Source organism: Octopus bimaculoides, chromosome 14 (genome assembly GCF_046866305.1).
Source record: "Octopus bimaculoides isolate indiv1 chromosome 14, ASM4686630v1, whole genome shotgun sequence".
NCBI lineage: Eukaryota > Metazoa > Mollusca > Cephalopoda > Octopoda > Octopodidae > Octopus > Octopus bimaculoides.
Genome location: NC_142941.1, coordinates 49,115,848 through 49,131,761, shown reverse-complemented (window position 1 = coordinate 49,131,761; position 15,914 = coordinate 49,115,848). Strand labels below are relative to the sequence as shown.

The 15,914-nt window shown below is 39.2% G+C and overlaps 1 protein-coding gene across 5 annotated transcripts in view; it reads left to right on the top strand.

Annotated features, from left to right (window-relative positions):
• The first annotated feature begins 314 nt into the window (after window positions 1-314).
• The window catches only part of LOC106868598 (pantothenate kinase 3), a 30,331-nt gene continuing 14,731 nt past the window's right edge, over window positions 315-15,914 (top strand). For all 5 annotated transcript variants that reach the window (XM_052972876.2, XM_014913934.3, XM_052972875.2 and 2 more), the window contains exons 1-6: window positions 315-1,674; window positions 10,484-11,286; window positions 12,322-12,674; window positions 13,469-13,716; window positions 14,450-14,626; window positions 14,745-14,868. In XM_052972876.2, the coding sequence (XP_052828836.1) occupies window positions 11,247-11,286; window positions 12,322-12,674; window positions 13,469-13,716; window positions 14,450-14,626; window positions 14,745-14,868 (942 nt within the window). In that variant the 5' untranslated portion in view covers window positions 315-1,674; window positions 10,484-11,246. The remainder of the gene's footprint in view (window positions 1,675-10,483; window positions 11,287-12,321; window positions 12,675-13,468; window positions 13,717-14,449; window positions 14,627-14,744; window positions 14,869-15,914) is intronic.

Sequence of the window (15,914 nt, the reverse complement as noted above, 5' to 3'; positions counted from 1 at the left end):
AGAGAGAGAGAGAGAGATATATATATACATATATATATACATATATATATACATATATATATATATATATATATATATATTTATATATATATATGTATATATGAGAGAGAGAGAGATCATGTGTTATAAACAAACTTAGAAGCGTTGAGTGAGTTGATGTTTTACAGAAAATAAAGTAAATTTCGAACGCGGGACAGCCGTGAAAACAGCCTAGAAAATGGAAATACGTTGCCAGCAGGCAGGAAAATTACGCAGTAACTCTGGCTGCATGAACACCTAACAGTGAAGTGGACACTAGCATATTTATTTTCGACAATAAATAAATGTTAAAAAATCGAAAGTTCGTTTTCCGTGAAATATGAACTTCTGCTAGCGTTTTCGGATTAAGATGATACTTGGGAGAAATGAGCAGTGTCTTCCTGGTCATAAATAGCCTTCCAACACGCGTTTCTTTTATTCTTCCAAAGAAATGGCCCTTCTACAATCATCAAAACTCACCTATCCTCAACAACAGACTAGTTTGTTGTCTTATTTTACTCATTTCCTTACATTTTAGTTTGGCTTTGTACTCGCTAAACAAGGTCGGGTACTTATTAGAGCGGGGACGTTTTTGATCCATCACCGCCCATCTTTCCAGTGCTTTGTTGCAATACGTCGTCGTCGTCGTTGTTTGTGGTATTCTTTAACATCGTTTCGCTTGAATAACATCAACAGCATCACCATCACCATCATCATCATCATCATCATCATCATCGTCATTATAATCTACCTCTTCATTTACCTTGTTCATATTGCTGTGATTGTTGTTGTTATTGTTCTTGTTTCATTACTCTCTGTCCTTGTCTAATTTTTTTTTCCCCCTTGTTTATTTCTTCGCATTTTCTTGTCCTGCTGTTGTTGTTGTTGTTCGAGTCCATTTAGAACTTAACCAAGACCTCAGCAATGTCATCGCCACCACCACCACCACCATTGCTACCGCCGCCGTCACCACCATCGCAACCCACGCAGTGAAACCACAAGAACCATGGAAATAAAGAGGAGAATGTGAAGGGCACCAACACCTTCCCTCCCCTTCTTTTCTCCTCCTCCCCCACCCCCCGTTATCACAGGAAAGAAAAGAGGGGGGCAACAGACAAAAACCCACAGCATCGGTCATGGACCCCCACCTCACTCCTACCTCCACCACCACCAAAAAAAGAATGACTCGACGTGTGAACTTTGAACCTGCGACAACGAGGAGGACATGGGTGATAGCTGTAGTGATAATGGTGGTTGTTGTATGTGGGGTGCTTGAGAAGGGCTTGTTTAATAATCATGTATCTGGAGCTTAACAACAACTAGAGCAATAATAATAATAATAATTCTGCTAGAACTGCATCATCATCACCGCCATCAACATGATGATTATCTGTACATCATCATCATCGTCGTCGTCGTCGTTATGACCAACAATACAAAACTGGATGGTCACGGTTGTCTTTTGATCACAAGACTGATAAAAGCTGATATGAGAGGATTAATCAACGACTGCCGCTTCTGGACCTGTCGACATCAACAAATACACCGACCGACCGTTTATTCTTCTCCTTTCTTTGTAGTTCTTTCCAGATCTATTCTATCTTTTCCTCACCACAAATTCAACTTTGTCCTGCCTCGCTAAATACAAGCTGAAAGGTATTATTACTATTATTATTATTAATTATTATTACTATTACTATTATTATTATGTTCTAATCTTGTAAAATGTCTTTGCCTGTATTATTGTTGTTTTTGTTATTCCTATTTATTATTGGAGAAACTATCAGTCATATACTGGATCAATTCCTATTAACCAAATCTAGCTTCGCTACAAATTGTCGGCACCTGTCTGCCCCGAGTGTTCCTAGTCATATGTTACTATTTGAAATTACTCTCACATAAATTACTATTATTATCACAGTTGTTACGTAAGAAATCATTAACTTTGTCTTTCATCGTTCTTGGGTTGATACAATAAGGCACCACAATAAATCAACTCCTCCCCGTGTTTTACGTATGAAATAGTTATTGTTATTATTGTTAATCGTCGCTTTATATTCCGAATTCAGATCCCGTCAGTGTCGACTTTGTCTTTCATCACTTTGGGATCAATAAAATAAAGAACCGGTCAAGTACTGACACATTTCATTCATTTCTCCTCTTCTCCTAAAATGTCTGGCCTTGCGCCAATATTTTGGGCTGTTATATACGTATTCTCTGTTAACAGTATATACACACACACACACAATCAATGCTATATACAGTCTGTTGGATGTTACATATTTCAGTTGATTTGTTATAAACACGACTGTTACATCTATATATACCCTGATAGTGTTTTATATATATATATACTTGTCTGTTAAACTTGTATACACATCTGTTACACATACGTCTGTTGGTGCTATATATAATAGATATATAGAAACTTGTATACACATCTGTTACACACACGTCTGTTGATGCTATATATAATAAATATATATAGAGAGAATTTATTCAAAAATTAGTAAACATAAATGCGAGTTAATTTCCTCCTGCCATCGAGTGTCGGAGGGCAGCTTTACTTTTCGTTCATTATAACGGATTTAGTTTATTATTCATTTTCTTTTTCTCACGAAACGGGAAATGACCTTTGAGAACCGTTACTATTTTTTCGGACAATCCTATTGACCACTACCACCACCACATTCTTTATAGAAATCTGTGACATCGTCTAACAGACATTCTAGCCTCGTTCCTTCATACTTGCTTAGTCCCATGTCATCCCTACCAGGACAGTCCCATGATCAGACGCATTATAGCCATGACTATCTCGTTCTGTTTTTGTCAAATTCAGACGTAGTGTACCCGGGGCGACATTGTTTATTTGTCTCCTTGTTTTTTCTTTTCTTTTTTTAAGACTGTGACATTTAATTTGAGAGGCATTTAGCTGCTATTTCTAGCGGGTCGACTGGAGAGAGACACCCGTTATTTTGTGGGTGTTGCTTAAAAAGATTGTATGTAAGGGCAGTTCTCGTGTCTTTGTTGATGCTTGCTTAGGGAGGTGTGTTTGTATATACATACATACATTTATTTATATAGGGCGTCTATATATAATACAGTGTATGTCTGTATGTGCATATAGCGTTTGTTTACTGAATAATGTTTAGTGAAGGGTGTGCAACACTGTCTACTATGTGTATATATATATATATATATATATATATATATATATATATATATATATATATATATCAGGTGCCTATTCAGTGAAGTGTAATGTATGTATAGCATGCTTTCAATGAGGAAGGTGTGTACCTGTCCTCTGTAACCTACGTGTTCCCCCTGATACCTACGTACTCCCGATCCTATGGAAGCATTTATGGAAATAATTAACAATGTCAAAAATAATTTTTGACGCCCCCCCCCCCCCACACTTTTTTTCTGTTGTTTTCTCGGCAGTCTTAGATTTCAGTTCGCTATATTCCACAAGATTAGTTTTTGTAAACATTGAGATAGAAATACAAGAAACTAATGCAACGCACCCCTGCCCCTATTTTGTGAGCATCCCCTATCGTAAAGGTAGCAGGTGTTCCCCAATAGTTATTTGCCTAGCTCCCTGAACACCGTAGCCTTAAATCTCCTCGCTTTAATTTGAGAGACTAGACGCGATCTCCCAAAGCGTTCGCTCTGAATCCACCCTACGAGACAGAGCATAATAGATGTACTGTTAACAAGTACCTACCTACCGTTAAATTAACACGAACTGTGTTAGAAATGAGCATTTCAGAAATCTGGTTACCATAAGGTGGACCCCAGTTTTGTCTTATAGAGGTGCTGTTTTTTGGAGAGGAATAGATGTGGTGCAGTACAGACAGGCTGACCAGGTAGTCTGTACCTAACACGGGGTACTTGTTTACAGATGGCTAGATTGTATCCAGCACCTGATTTTACAGTTTGGTGGATTGTCCCCAACTCATGGTACTTGTTTACAGCTAAGCAGACTGTTAGTAACACGTGGTACCTAAGTACAGCTAGGTAGATTGTACTTCTGTCTACACAAATCTGCCTGAATGCTACAGGTTTCCACTGTGGTTCATACAGTAAGAGCACAATGATAGCAATCCATATCAGCTGTTGGCACTGGTACACATTTTCTGGCAAGTGGTGTAGAGCAACATGAAGTGAAGTAACTTGCTCAAGGTCAGAATGTGCCACCTTACTGAAACCAGTCAGGTTCAATAAGGAATCAAAACCATGATAAAATTCTTATATATGATAAGGCTGTGTGGGTAAGAGGCTTGCTTCCCAAGCATGTGATCTCACGTTCAGTCCCACTGTGCAGCACCTTGAGCAAATGTCAACTGTAGCCCTGGGTCAGCCAAAGCTTTGTGAATGGATTTCATAGATGGAAACTGAAAGAAGCCCATCGTACATGTGTGTGTACCTTTATCTTGACGTCATGTGATGGTTGTAAATGAGCATCAACGTTACCTGGCTTTGAAGCAGGTGAGGGTTGGAGACCAGAAAGGTATCCAACTGTAGAGAATGTGCCTCAATAAATTTCCTCTGGCCCAAGCAAGCATGGAAAAGTGGACATTAAATGGTGATGAAAGCAGGATAAAATATTTATCTTACCACAGCAGAATTGATAGTGGTGATGGGGCCACCTAAAAAGCACTGGTGATTGTGCCACATAAAAAGCACTGGGCTGGTGCCACTTAAAAAGCACTGGGGCTGGTGCCACATAAAATGCGTCCAGCACACTGTAAAATGGTTGGTGTTAGGGAGGGCATCCAGCCATAGAAACTATACCGGAACAGAGTGAACCCTGTTGCAACCCCCTGTCCCCAGGCCTTACCAGCTGCTGTCAAACCATCTGACCCATGCCAGCATAGAAAACGGACGTTAAATGATAATGATAAAACAGTGAATGTCTGTTTGAACTTATTTTGTTCCTGGGCAGCAGACGTTTTGCAATGGAGTCACAGTTTTTCATTTAGAAAGATTGTTAAATCACCTGACATTCTTCTTTTTTAGCTCCTGACGCAAATATTGGTTTCAAATTTTGGCACAAGGCCAGCAATTTCGGGGAAGAAGTTGAGTCAATTACATTGACCCCAGTACTCAACTGGTACTTGTACAAAGACAGTAACTGGAGATATTGCAGCAGTTCTAATATACCAGGCAGCAATTATCAATGGTATAGGATGAAGGTCTGAAATCCTCACGAGGACCACACAGACAATGATTGCACCCCCTAAACTCTAATCGATATGGAGAGATAAGAGCATCACTAGAATGAGACGGCTGTGTGTACTGGTACTTTCCATCTTGCTGTCTGTTTGAGAGCCATGGACGTTGGAAGAGAGATTCAGAGGAAGTAAAAGGGATTGGGGACGTTTCTGCAACATTTTAAGTATTTCATATTGGGACCACATCATGAATGAATGGGTTTGTGAAAACCATGCACCATCACACTGGTTGCCATGAAGGACTTCTTCTTACAATGGAGAAGAAAAGAAAGCTGAGACAATAGGGCCATAACTGCAAGATCCAGTGACCTTGCAAAGACCATTCTTCTCAGAACTGTAGAAGGGGCAACGAGAAGCAGGCATAAGAAAATATGGACAAACATCAAGGAATAAATGGGAAAATTCTTAGTAGAGATTCGAGCTCTGGAACAGAAGGAGGAAACTGGTATACAGTATGTCACGACGACACTTCTGTTGCAACATTAATAGTTGAGGTCAAAAGACATGATAAAATATTTATATTATATCATAATAAAGTACTTATACATTCTTAAACACTTATAAATGATAAATCGCTTATACTTGATAACAAATGCTTACGTATACTAAAATACTTATGTATGTTGAAATACTTGCACATAGCAAAATACTTATATATACAAAATAACTTGGCGATATCACGTTGAAAGCACTGGTTCTCGTCCGATCATCGAAGTTAAGCAACATCAAGCCTAGTGAGTACTTCGCTGCAGAGGATGATGATGATACTGAAATACTGATGGACGTGTTGAATATGCACACCACCACCCCACCCTTCCTATTGTTCCTAATTTTTTTCAGATTCATATGTTTTCAACATCAGAGATTATAATTTCGCTTCCAAAAAAACAGTTTATTTTAAAATTTCATTTCTCCTCCACTCCCAAACATTTTGTTTATAACTGTCATTTTTTTTTTTTTTGATAACACATCTAAAAATAGAGATTGCAATTATGAAAAAAAAAAAAAGGGTTTCTTTTCAAAATTTCAATCTTTCAAAAATTCTCTCGACCCTTCTCTTCTTACTTTTTCAAATCCCCACACCTACCCAATCTCAATGCCCTGGAAGTTTTGAAACCCTTCTGTCCATTTGTGGGATGAGCATCTCTATGTTGCCATTCAACAGACTAGAAAGTTCCAAACTATACAGAAAAATGCCAAAATTAGGATTTTGAAAAATAATTTTTTCCAACCTTGCAAATTTTAAAAATCACTTCTTCCCCCACCCTCCCAAAATAACCATTCCTGTCGGATCTTTCCCAATTTATGCACAGAGCCTCAGCTTAATGGGAATTTCAACACAGATGTAACAGATATAGTTTTACACATCTGCTATAACAATCACAACTTAGTTGTCTGGAGGCACAGGACCTGAAATTTTGGGGATGGGGTTAGTTGATTACTTTGGCCCCCCAGTGTTTATCTGGTACTTGCCAGTGCCGCCTGACTGGCTCCTGTACCAGTGGAACATTAAAAGCACCCACTACACTCTCAGAGTGGTCGGCGTTAGGAATGGCATCCAGCTGTAGAAAAATTGCCAAATCAGATTGGAGCCTGGTGCAGCCTCCTGGCTTGCTAATCCTCACTCAAACCATCCAACCCATGCCAGCATGGAAAGCGGATGTTAAATGACGACAAAAGGATGAAAGACAAAGTCAACCTCAGCAATTTTTGAACTCAGAGTGTAAAGCCAGAAGGAATGCTACTCAGCATTTCGTCATCCGGCTGAGCAACAATTCTGCCCACTCACCACTTTAATTTCAGAAATTAATAACAAAAGTGTTACTAAATATTTCAAAATGGAAATTTTATAAGATATTACAAACCCTTAACCCTAACCCTAACCCTAAACCCTAACTACAACCCAACCCTCACCCCAAAATGGTTTATTTGGTTTCTATGGGAACATAAAACAAATAACATTGTCTGCTGAATGGAATGTCAAGAATGGCTGCATTTGATAGGCTTAAATTACAAAACATTTCAATTTTTAAAGCTTCATAACATTTTTTTTTATGATTAATTTCTCTGAATAATCGTGATTTTTATAATTGGAATGCAATTATAAAGACTGCAGGCATGGCTGTGTGCTAAGAAGCTTGCTTCCCATCTACATGGTCCTGGGTTCAGTCCCACTGTGTGGCACCTTAGGCAAGTGTCTTCTACTATAGCCACAGGTTAACCAAAGCCTTGTGAATAAATTTGGTAGATGGAAACTAAAAGAAGCCTGTCGTCTGTGTGTATATACATATATGTTATGTGTGAAGTAAATGTAATGAGAAGCAAGTTAGACAAGTCGATAGACAAAAAATATTAGATACACTTAATACAAAAAATGTATGTTTACATGCAAAAATGTCCGACTTACACAGAAAAGAAACGATATCAGGAATTAAAATAAGAGTTTACAATAAGCCCAACAGCTGTTTCAACCTAATGACTGAAACAAGTCAGTGATAGAAGCTGTCAAAATATTATTTACATTATTTACATTTGACAGATATTTGTCCTCATTTTGTTTGTTGTTAACACGTTTCGGCTGATATACCCTCCAGCCTTCATCAGGTGTCTTGGGGAAATTTCGAACCTGGGTTCTGATTTCTAAGGTATTTTTCGATGTTATCATTACTATTATTATTATTCATAGCCCACGCTCTTAACCATTACGCCATATATAGAACTATATTATTTAAACTCATAAATATAAATATTAACTATAGAAATATTTTTATGTAACGCTCCACTCCCTTGTTTGTCACTCTATTATACACTCACTGCTACACCCCCCCTGATTTCTACTCCCTCCACTTTACGTCATCTCACCCCCTCCCCCGTATGCTTTTTATTACTTGCTCTTCTCCTCCCAACTTTTTGTTCTGCTCACTTCCCATGTCCTCCTCCCTGATCCTACACCCATTTCCTTCACATTCCCCTCTTCCACCACCACCACATCTGATAGTCACCACTGATCATGCCCCCCTCCCTCCCTCTAACCATCTGTTGCTCACCTTACACTCTCCCAAACTTACCTGCTTTTCACCTGTTCCTGTCCCCATTCCTCTCTTGTACTTTGAGGGTCTCCAAAACACCCCATCACCACCACCATCTCCTTGTATCCCTGTGTATCTCTTTGTCAGCGTGACCCCCTGTTCCTTGTCTCTCTATGATGCTCTGTGCCTCTCGACATGTGCCATAAACCATTTCACTAGTGCCAGTGCCACCAAACAAAAAAAAAAACAAAAAGCACCCAGTGCACACTTTTAAATCGGTTGGCCTTAGAATATAGTCTCTAATTGATGATGATGATGACGACAACAACAACAACAACGTTTCTGCACCAGATTATATAAAAGTCAATATATGTCACTTGAAAAACACAAAACAGAAAAGTGACAATAAAACTTGACTTGTGACCTCAATCATGGTTTTGGGGTAAAAGGAGTGGATGGCTGAAGAGAGGTCAGCAAATGGCAGCTGTCACCAGGATCTCTTGCACTTCTCTAAGTTAACTACCATGTTATTTTATTTTATCTTTTATTTTTTTGTGCATTTATTTCTATTTTATTTTTCTGTTTTTTTTTAATATTAGCTGAGCTAACTAAACACTGAGTTGCTCTGACATTTGGTAGCTTAAAGCAAGAAGCCACCCCCACCCCCACCAATGATTTTTGTTTTTCCTTTTTCCCAAGGCATCCAAGACTGGTGAGAGAGAAAGTGCTTTTTCAAGCCAGACACTTGACCTACATCTTTGCTACAGAGTTCACTCCACTCACAGTCACCCAATCGTTTTATATTTTTTGAATGGTTTCATTTGTAGGAATGCGGCCATGCTGAAGCACCACCTTAATTTACTTTCTCTTTGTTTTGTTGAGAGACGGGGACAGGTGTCTTGCTGTAGAGTAGAAACAGGGATACCCCCGTTGGGAGAGAAAGGAGAGCAAGACAAAGAGAGCAATAGTGAGGGAAATGGTGGTGAAGATGGGTGGAGACCTGATGTTGAGGGATATTGGGGATGGTGAGAATAGGTCAGGTGATACAGAAGTTTGGACTGGGTGAGTGGGCAGGAAAAAGTGAAATGCCAATGGCCACTCACCTATTTCTATTTGCCCATTTTAATTTCAGTTATGCAAATCACCTTGGCCATAAATGTGTTCTTTTTGTTTTTTGTTTTTTTTTCTTTTACGTATCTATGTCTCGTCTGTTGAAGATAATTAGGCATACTGCTAAGCTGATGATGACACCTATCAAGGCAGAAACACATGTCCGCGGCTATTCTCTTGTCTGCAGACAATCAGATTGTCTTCTCCTTAATGGTTTATCAGTTTTGGATAAACTTTTATTCTTGAAATTTGTGAAATTAACATGCAAGTGACTGAGCACTCCACAGACACGTGTACCCTTAACGTAGTTCTCGGGAAGATTCAGCATGACACAGAGTGTGACAAAGCTGGCCCTTTGAAATACAAGTACAACAGAAACAGGAAGAAAGAGCGAGAGAAAGTTGTGGTGAAAGAGTACAGCAGGGTTTGCCACCACCCCATGCCTGAGCCTCGTGGAGCTTTAGGTGTTTTCGCTCAATAAACACAACGCCCAGTCTGGGAATCAAAACCACAATCCTACAACTGCAAGTCCACTGCCCTAACCACTGGGCCATTGCACCTCCACATGCACACACACACACATACAACATTCTGTAGACAGTTAAAATCCAAGCTGTGTCCTTTCGAAGCAAATCTCCTAATTCCAGTATTCCCAAATTTGTTTGTAGATATTTTATTTGTGTGAAATATGCATAAAAGTTGAAAATACTGGGAAATATTTTCTGCAAAATAATATCAAAACAGGAGATTGGAAAATGGTGAGGAAGTAGTACCAAAAAATTTTCCAATCTCCTGTTTTAATTACACAAGTGAATACAAACACACATGTACATAAATGCATATATATACATACATACACGTACAGATTTACTTACCACAATCAATCACAGTTATTCAGACAAACTAAAAATTGCTCTTCTTTCTCCCTTTTCTTTAAAGATTTGTTGTGATTAATACAATTAATTATTATAATTAGCAAGATATGCTTTCAAATAAACTCCATGATATTGTTGTCATGCTTTTAATGAGGACAACTCTTGAGAAAACCTGATAACAAATTTCTTTTTTTTTTCCCAATCTATTTTCTAGGTGGATACATTTACAGTCATACCTCACCTGAAGACAACCCAAACTTACAGATCAAAGAACCGAAACAATTATTGTCGTCATCCTCATCATCATCATAATTAGTGTCATCATCTTTTTGTTGTAATCGTTAATAAATGGGAACAACTATCAGCAAATCTTTTCAAGACAACTCAGTGAAAAATCAAAAGTAATACTCATTGTTCTGATTGCTAAACTAATTAATTAATTAAAACACAGCAGCTTAATTAAAGCTGTGCGTGTGTCACCTGCTTGCTTGACCTGCTCGTTATTGGATTTCCCGCATATAGTTTCTTTGTCTTTATTTACTTTAGGGATTTCATTTTTTTTTTAAACATATTTGTAATCGGTTTCTTATAATATTAATAATTATTTGCAAAAGTTAGAATAAGTAAATGGTTGATCTAATGATTGCTTAAGACAGAATCTAAGCAGCCACCTTCCAAAGGAATAAAGCAAGTTTCTAAAACAAAGACGGACAATTCATTTCTTATAAACAACACGTAACACATATATATAGCACATGTATACACCTATTCACACTGACAACCTCCATGCATGCACACACAAACACACATGCATACACACATATACACACAAAAACATATGCTAAAAGAAAAATTAAATAAAAGCAACACAATTTTACGCATACACACACAATAACATTGATTTGTTGAAAACATTTTGATCTAATTCCAATCTGTAAAAGAGACAATTCTACCTCAGTGTTTAAGGAATAAACACCATGAACCAGGAATTAAATTGTTGCCACAATGGAACGCCTCGTAAGTACTGTTTCTCTCTTTTTATATTTTTGTCTTTTTTATTGCGTTTTTTTTTTATATTGTTTCTTTCATTGTTGTGTCTTGTTGGCAGTGAATTGGCCGACAAGGTTGGTGGGTAGGACAAAATGGTTTGTGATATTTTGTTTTGGCTCCAGGCCATGAGCTGGCAGGAATTGTTCCATGCTGAGCAAAATGCTCAGCGCCACTTCTTCTGTCTTTACATTCTGAGTTCAAATTCCATCAAGGTCGACTTTGCATTTCATCCTTTCAGGGTTGATAAAATAAGCACTAGTTGAACTCTAGGGTCGATTTAAGTGACTTGCCTCCACCCCTCCCCAGAAATTGCTGGCCTTGTGCTAAAATTTGAAACGAACATATGTTGCATTTTTGAGTTCATTTTTGCATTTCATAATTTCAGGACCAATGAAATTTTTTTTTTAAAAATGGATTGGTGAGATTGGATGTCTTTTCTGTCACCAACCACTTTACCCTGTACAGTGGCACCAGCACTACTGAGCTCTCCTTGTTAGTGGTTGGCGTTAGGAAGGGCATCCAGCTGTAGAAACTCTGTCAGATCAGATTGGAGCCTGGTGCAGCCATCTGGTTCGCCAGTCCTCAGTCAAATCATCCAACCCATGCTAGCATGGAAAGCAGACGTTAAACAATGATGATGATGATGATGATGCAGTTAAGGATATGTCCAGTCATTGAGTGACCAATGGTTTCACATATTAAAGGGCTTAGCCCCATGAGACTCTAAATCCAAAGGCCATATATATTACATAGTAATAGTAGTCTTATTTTCTGATTTTTCACTCTGTTGTGTATATACATGTGTGTCCTGGAGGTTGGGTCCTTTTGGATTGGCAGAATCGGTAAAGCATTGTATTTTTTAGGTATGGCTTTTTATATTCTCCGGAGTATATTTGATTTCACTCCATTTTTCCTCTCCATATTGGTTAGAATTTTATATGTATATGTCCGTCTTTGTTTTTTATGTCATCTGTCTAACTCTTCTCTCCATCTGTCTCACAGCGATGCCTTGGTTTGGCATGGATATTGGAGGGACACTAACAAAGCTGGTCTACTTTGAGCCAAAAGATGTGTCGGACCAAGGTGACACGGAACAGTTGGAGACCCTGCGCACAATACGGAAATATTTGACTGGCAATGTTGCATATGGCCAGACGGGCATTCGAGATGTCCACCTGGAGATGCCTGACCAACACATTGGAGGTAAAAGGGGCAGCCTCCATTTTATCCGATTCCCGACCAATGATATGATGCGATTCATTGAATTGGCTCGTTCGAAGAATTTCTCCAAACTAGCAAAGGCAATTTGTGCGACTGGAGGTGGCGCTTTTAAATTTGAGTCGGATTTCAAAGAGGTAACGTTTCAAATTCTTCTCTTGTTCTTTATTGTCCTGTTTTGTCTTTTATTCTCTTTTTTTGTGTCATCATCATCATCATCATTATCATCATCATTTGCAACAACTTTCAATGTGTTACATTGATTGCATGCATGTGGGAAGGATGTTGGTTCATGTGGGTGTGGGTGTTCACATCAGTGTTTCTGTGTGTACATGTTTGACTATATAAATATATGTGTGTGTGTATATACATATGTGTGTAAATGGTGTGTAGTGTATGTAGATATTTTAGATATTGGAGATGCAGGCATGACTGTGTGGTTAAGAAACTTGCTTCCCAGCTACATAGTTCCAGGTTCAGTACCACTGCATGGCATCTTGTCTTCTACTACTGTCCTGGGCCAACCAAAGCCTTGTGAATGGATTTGGTTGACAGAAACTGAAAAAAGCCTATCATGTGGTTCTGGGTTCAGTCCCACTGCGTGGCACCTTGGGCAAGTATTTTCTACGATAGCCTTGTGCCGACCAAAGCCTTGTGAGTGGATTTGGTAGACGGAAACTGAAGGAAGCCGATCGTATATATATGTGTGTGTGTGTGTGTGTGTGTGTGTGTGTGTGTGTGTGCGCATGTTTGTGTGTCTGTGTTTGCCCCCCCCCCCAACATCGCTTGATAACCGATGTTGGTGTGTTTACGTCCCCGTAACTTAGCGGTTCAGCAAAAAAAGACTGATAGAATAAGTACTAGGCTTACAAAGAATAAGTCCTGTAACCGCATCCTCTTCTCTCTTCTCTCTCCTCTCTTCTCTCTTCAGCATGTTCAATTGAAACTTCACAAATTTGATGAACTCGACTGCCTCATTAAGGGTATTAATTACATTGACCGCAACAACGACAAATCAGAATGCTACTACTGGAAAAACCCAGACAACTGTGACAAATGTGAAAAGGTCACGTTTGATTTTAGGGATCCATATCCATATTTGGTCGTAAACATTGGATCTGGGGTCAGCATTTTGGCTGTTCGTTCACCTGATGACTACAAGCGTGTCAGTGGGACCAGGTATGTACCCGTCTTTCACTCGAGGTAGATTTGTACACTTTTTTTTACCAGTGTCTGTGTGTCTCTCAAGTGAAGCTTTCTTTCAGTTTCGAATCTGACTAAGTTTTCCAAAACAGTTTTACTTTCCTTCATTTGGCTTCTTTTTTTTTTTGTTTCTGAAGATTCTCAAATGGTTTTTCTTTTATTCTTTTACTTGCATCCGTCATTAAACTGTGGCCATGCTGGAGCACCGCCTTGACCCTTGTACTTATTTTTAAGCCTAGTACTGTTAGAAATAGCAGCCAAATTTTCCTTAAATATCACATTACCAGCTTAACCCCTTAGCATTCAAACTGGCTTTATCCAGCCCAGATATTCTACCTTTTTTGTGTTCAAACTGACTAGATCAGGTCTCTCACACTTACCCTGCAATGTCATTCTAAAAATAAACAGTCGCATCATCTCAAAGCTAAGAGATAATACCCGATTAATTCAAAACAATGTGAATAAATAAGGATTATATCTAACAGGATAATCTGAATTCTAAAGGGTTAAAAAGGATACACTGGACAATGTTGTTCTTTATATGCAAAAAGATGGGATGGTCATGACTGGAATGCTTTTGATCATGAGTCTGATCTTTCAAGGTAAACTGAGGTGTTAAGCAACATAAACTAATGTACGATTTGTTGTCCCATGATGTTTTTTTTTTCTTTACAACTTGTCTTCTTTTGTCTGCTGTGCCCTCGTACAGTTTAGGTGGCGGCACCTTCCTGGGTCTTTGCTGTTTGCTAACCGGCTGCGAAACATTTGAAGAAGCAATACAGATGGCCTCACAAGGAGACAGCACCAAGGTAGACAGACTGGTAAAAGACATTTACGGTGGTGACTACACCAAGTTTTGTCTGTCTGGAGATGCAGTGGCCAGCAGGTGAGTAGAAGGTAGAATGAATGGGACGGGGGAAGGCATGATGGCATTGGTGGTGAGTTGTGTGTGTGTGTGAACTTGTGTGCCCAACTTCTCTGTTTTCTCTCTCTCTTTCTTCAAGTTTTGGTCATATGAACCTGAAGGAGCGGCGTGACATTGCTTCACGGCATGACTTAGCCAAAGCAACCTTAGTGACCATCACCAACAACATTGGTTCCATAGCAAGGATGTGTGCAGTTACAGAGGTAAGTCTTTTAAATATCTTCCACTGTACTCTACTTTATTTTCTTAATTATGAAAATGTTGGAACCGCAAGGTTTTCTATGTACCTACCTCAAGAACATACAAGCTACAGTAACAGCTCCTATGTAGTCACTTGATTTGCTAGAAATAGCAGCCAAATCTCCTTTAAATACCATCCAGCTGTCTTGAAAAAGGAAGCATACATTGAATAAAGTAGTTGTAGACGTACAGAAAGACAAGATGGTCATGACTGGAATGTCTGGTTACAGATCTGCTCAATGGGAACCGACCTGAGATATATATGAATGGTTGCAACTATCCCATTATCCATCCCTCTACACTTCTCGCCCACAATGTCACAACCTTCTCGTGTACACTGCTTTACAATCTAGAACGATCTCACATCTCTGATCCTAGAACATCATTGAACATTAACAAACCTTTCATATTCCACTTCTCACTTTGGTTTAGCTTCCCTTCAAGCAACCCCCATATCCTTTTTCTACTGCCCTGCTGTTTCTTCCAGTCTTTCCAAACCTGTCTCTTCACTTTTACGACTCTACGTGTTTCACTCCTTCTCTACCGTGTCACCATTAGTCTGGCTGCAACCTTGCACGAGTCACAAACTTGGTCTGTTGTCTCAGCAGCTTTAACCCTTTAGCATTCGGATTATGTTGGTGCTGGTGTCATGTAACTGGCACCGGTGCTGGTGGCATGTAAAAAGCACCTTTTGAGCACTGGGCCTCACAGAGACAAAGTGGCCAATGCTGGTGGCACATGAAAAGTTCCTTTCAAGTGTTGGGGCCTCACGGAGGCAATGACCAAGACCTTTGGCATTATGTCATGCTTGATAAGAAGACCCATCAAGCCAAGTAAAATCGCAGTCGTGGAAGATACTGGTGTCACGCAAATGGCACCTGTTCCAGTGGCACATAAAAGCACCCATTGCACTCTCAGAGTGGTTGGCATTAGGAAGGGCATCCAGCTGTAGAAAATCTGAAATTGCTGGCCTTGTGCCAAAATTTGGAATCAATATTCTCTGTGCTCC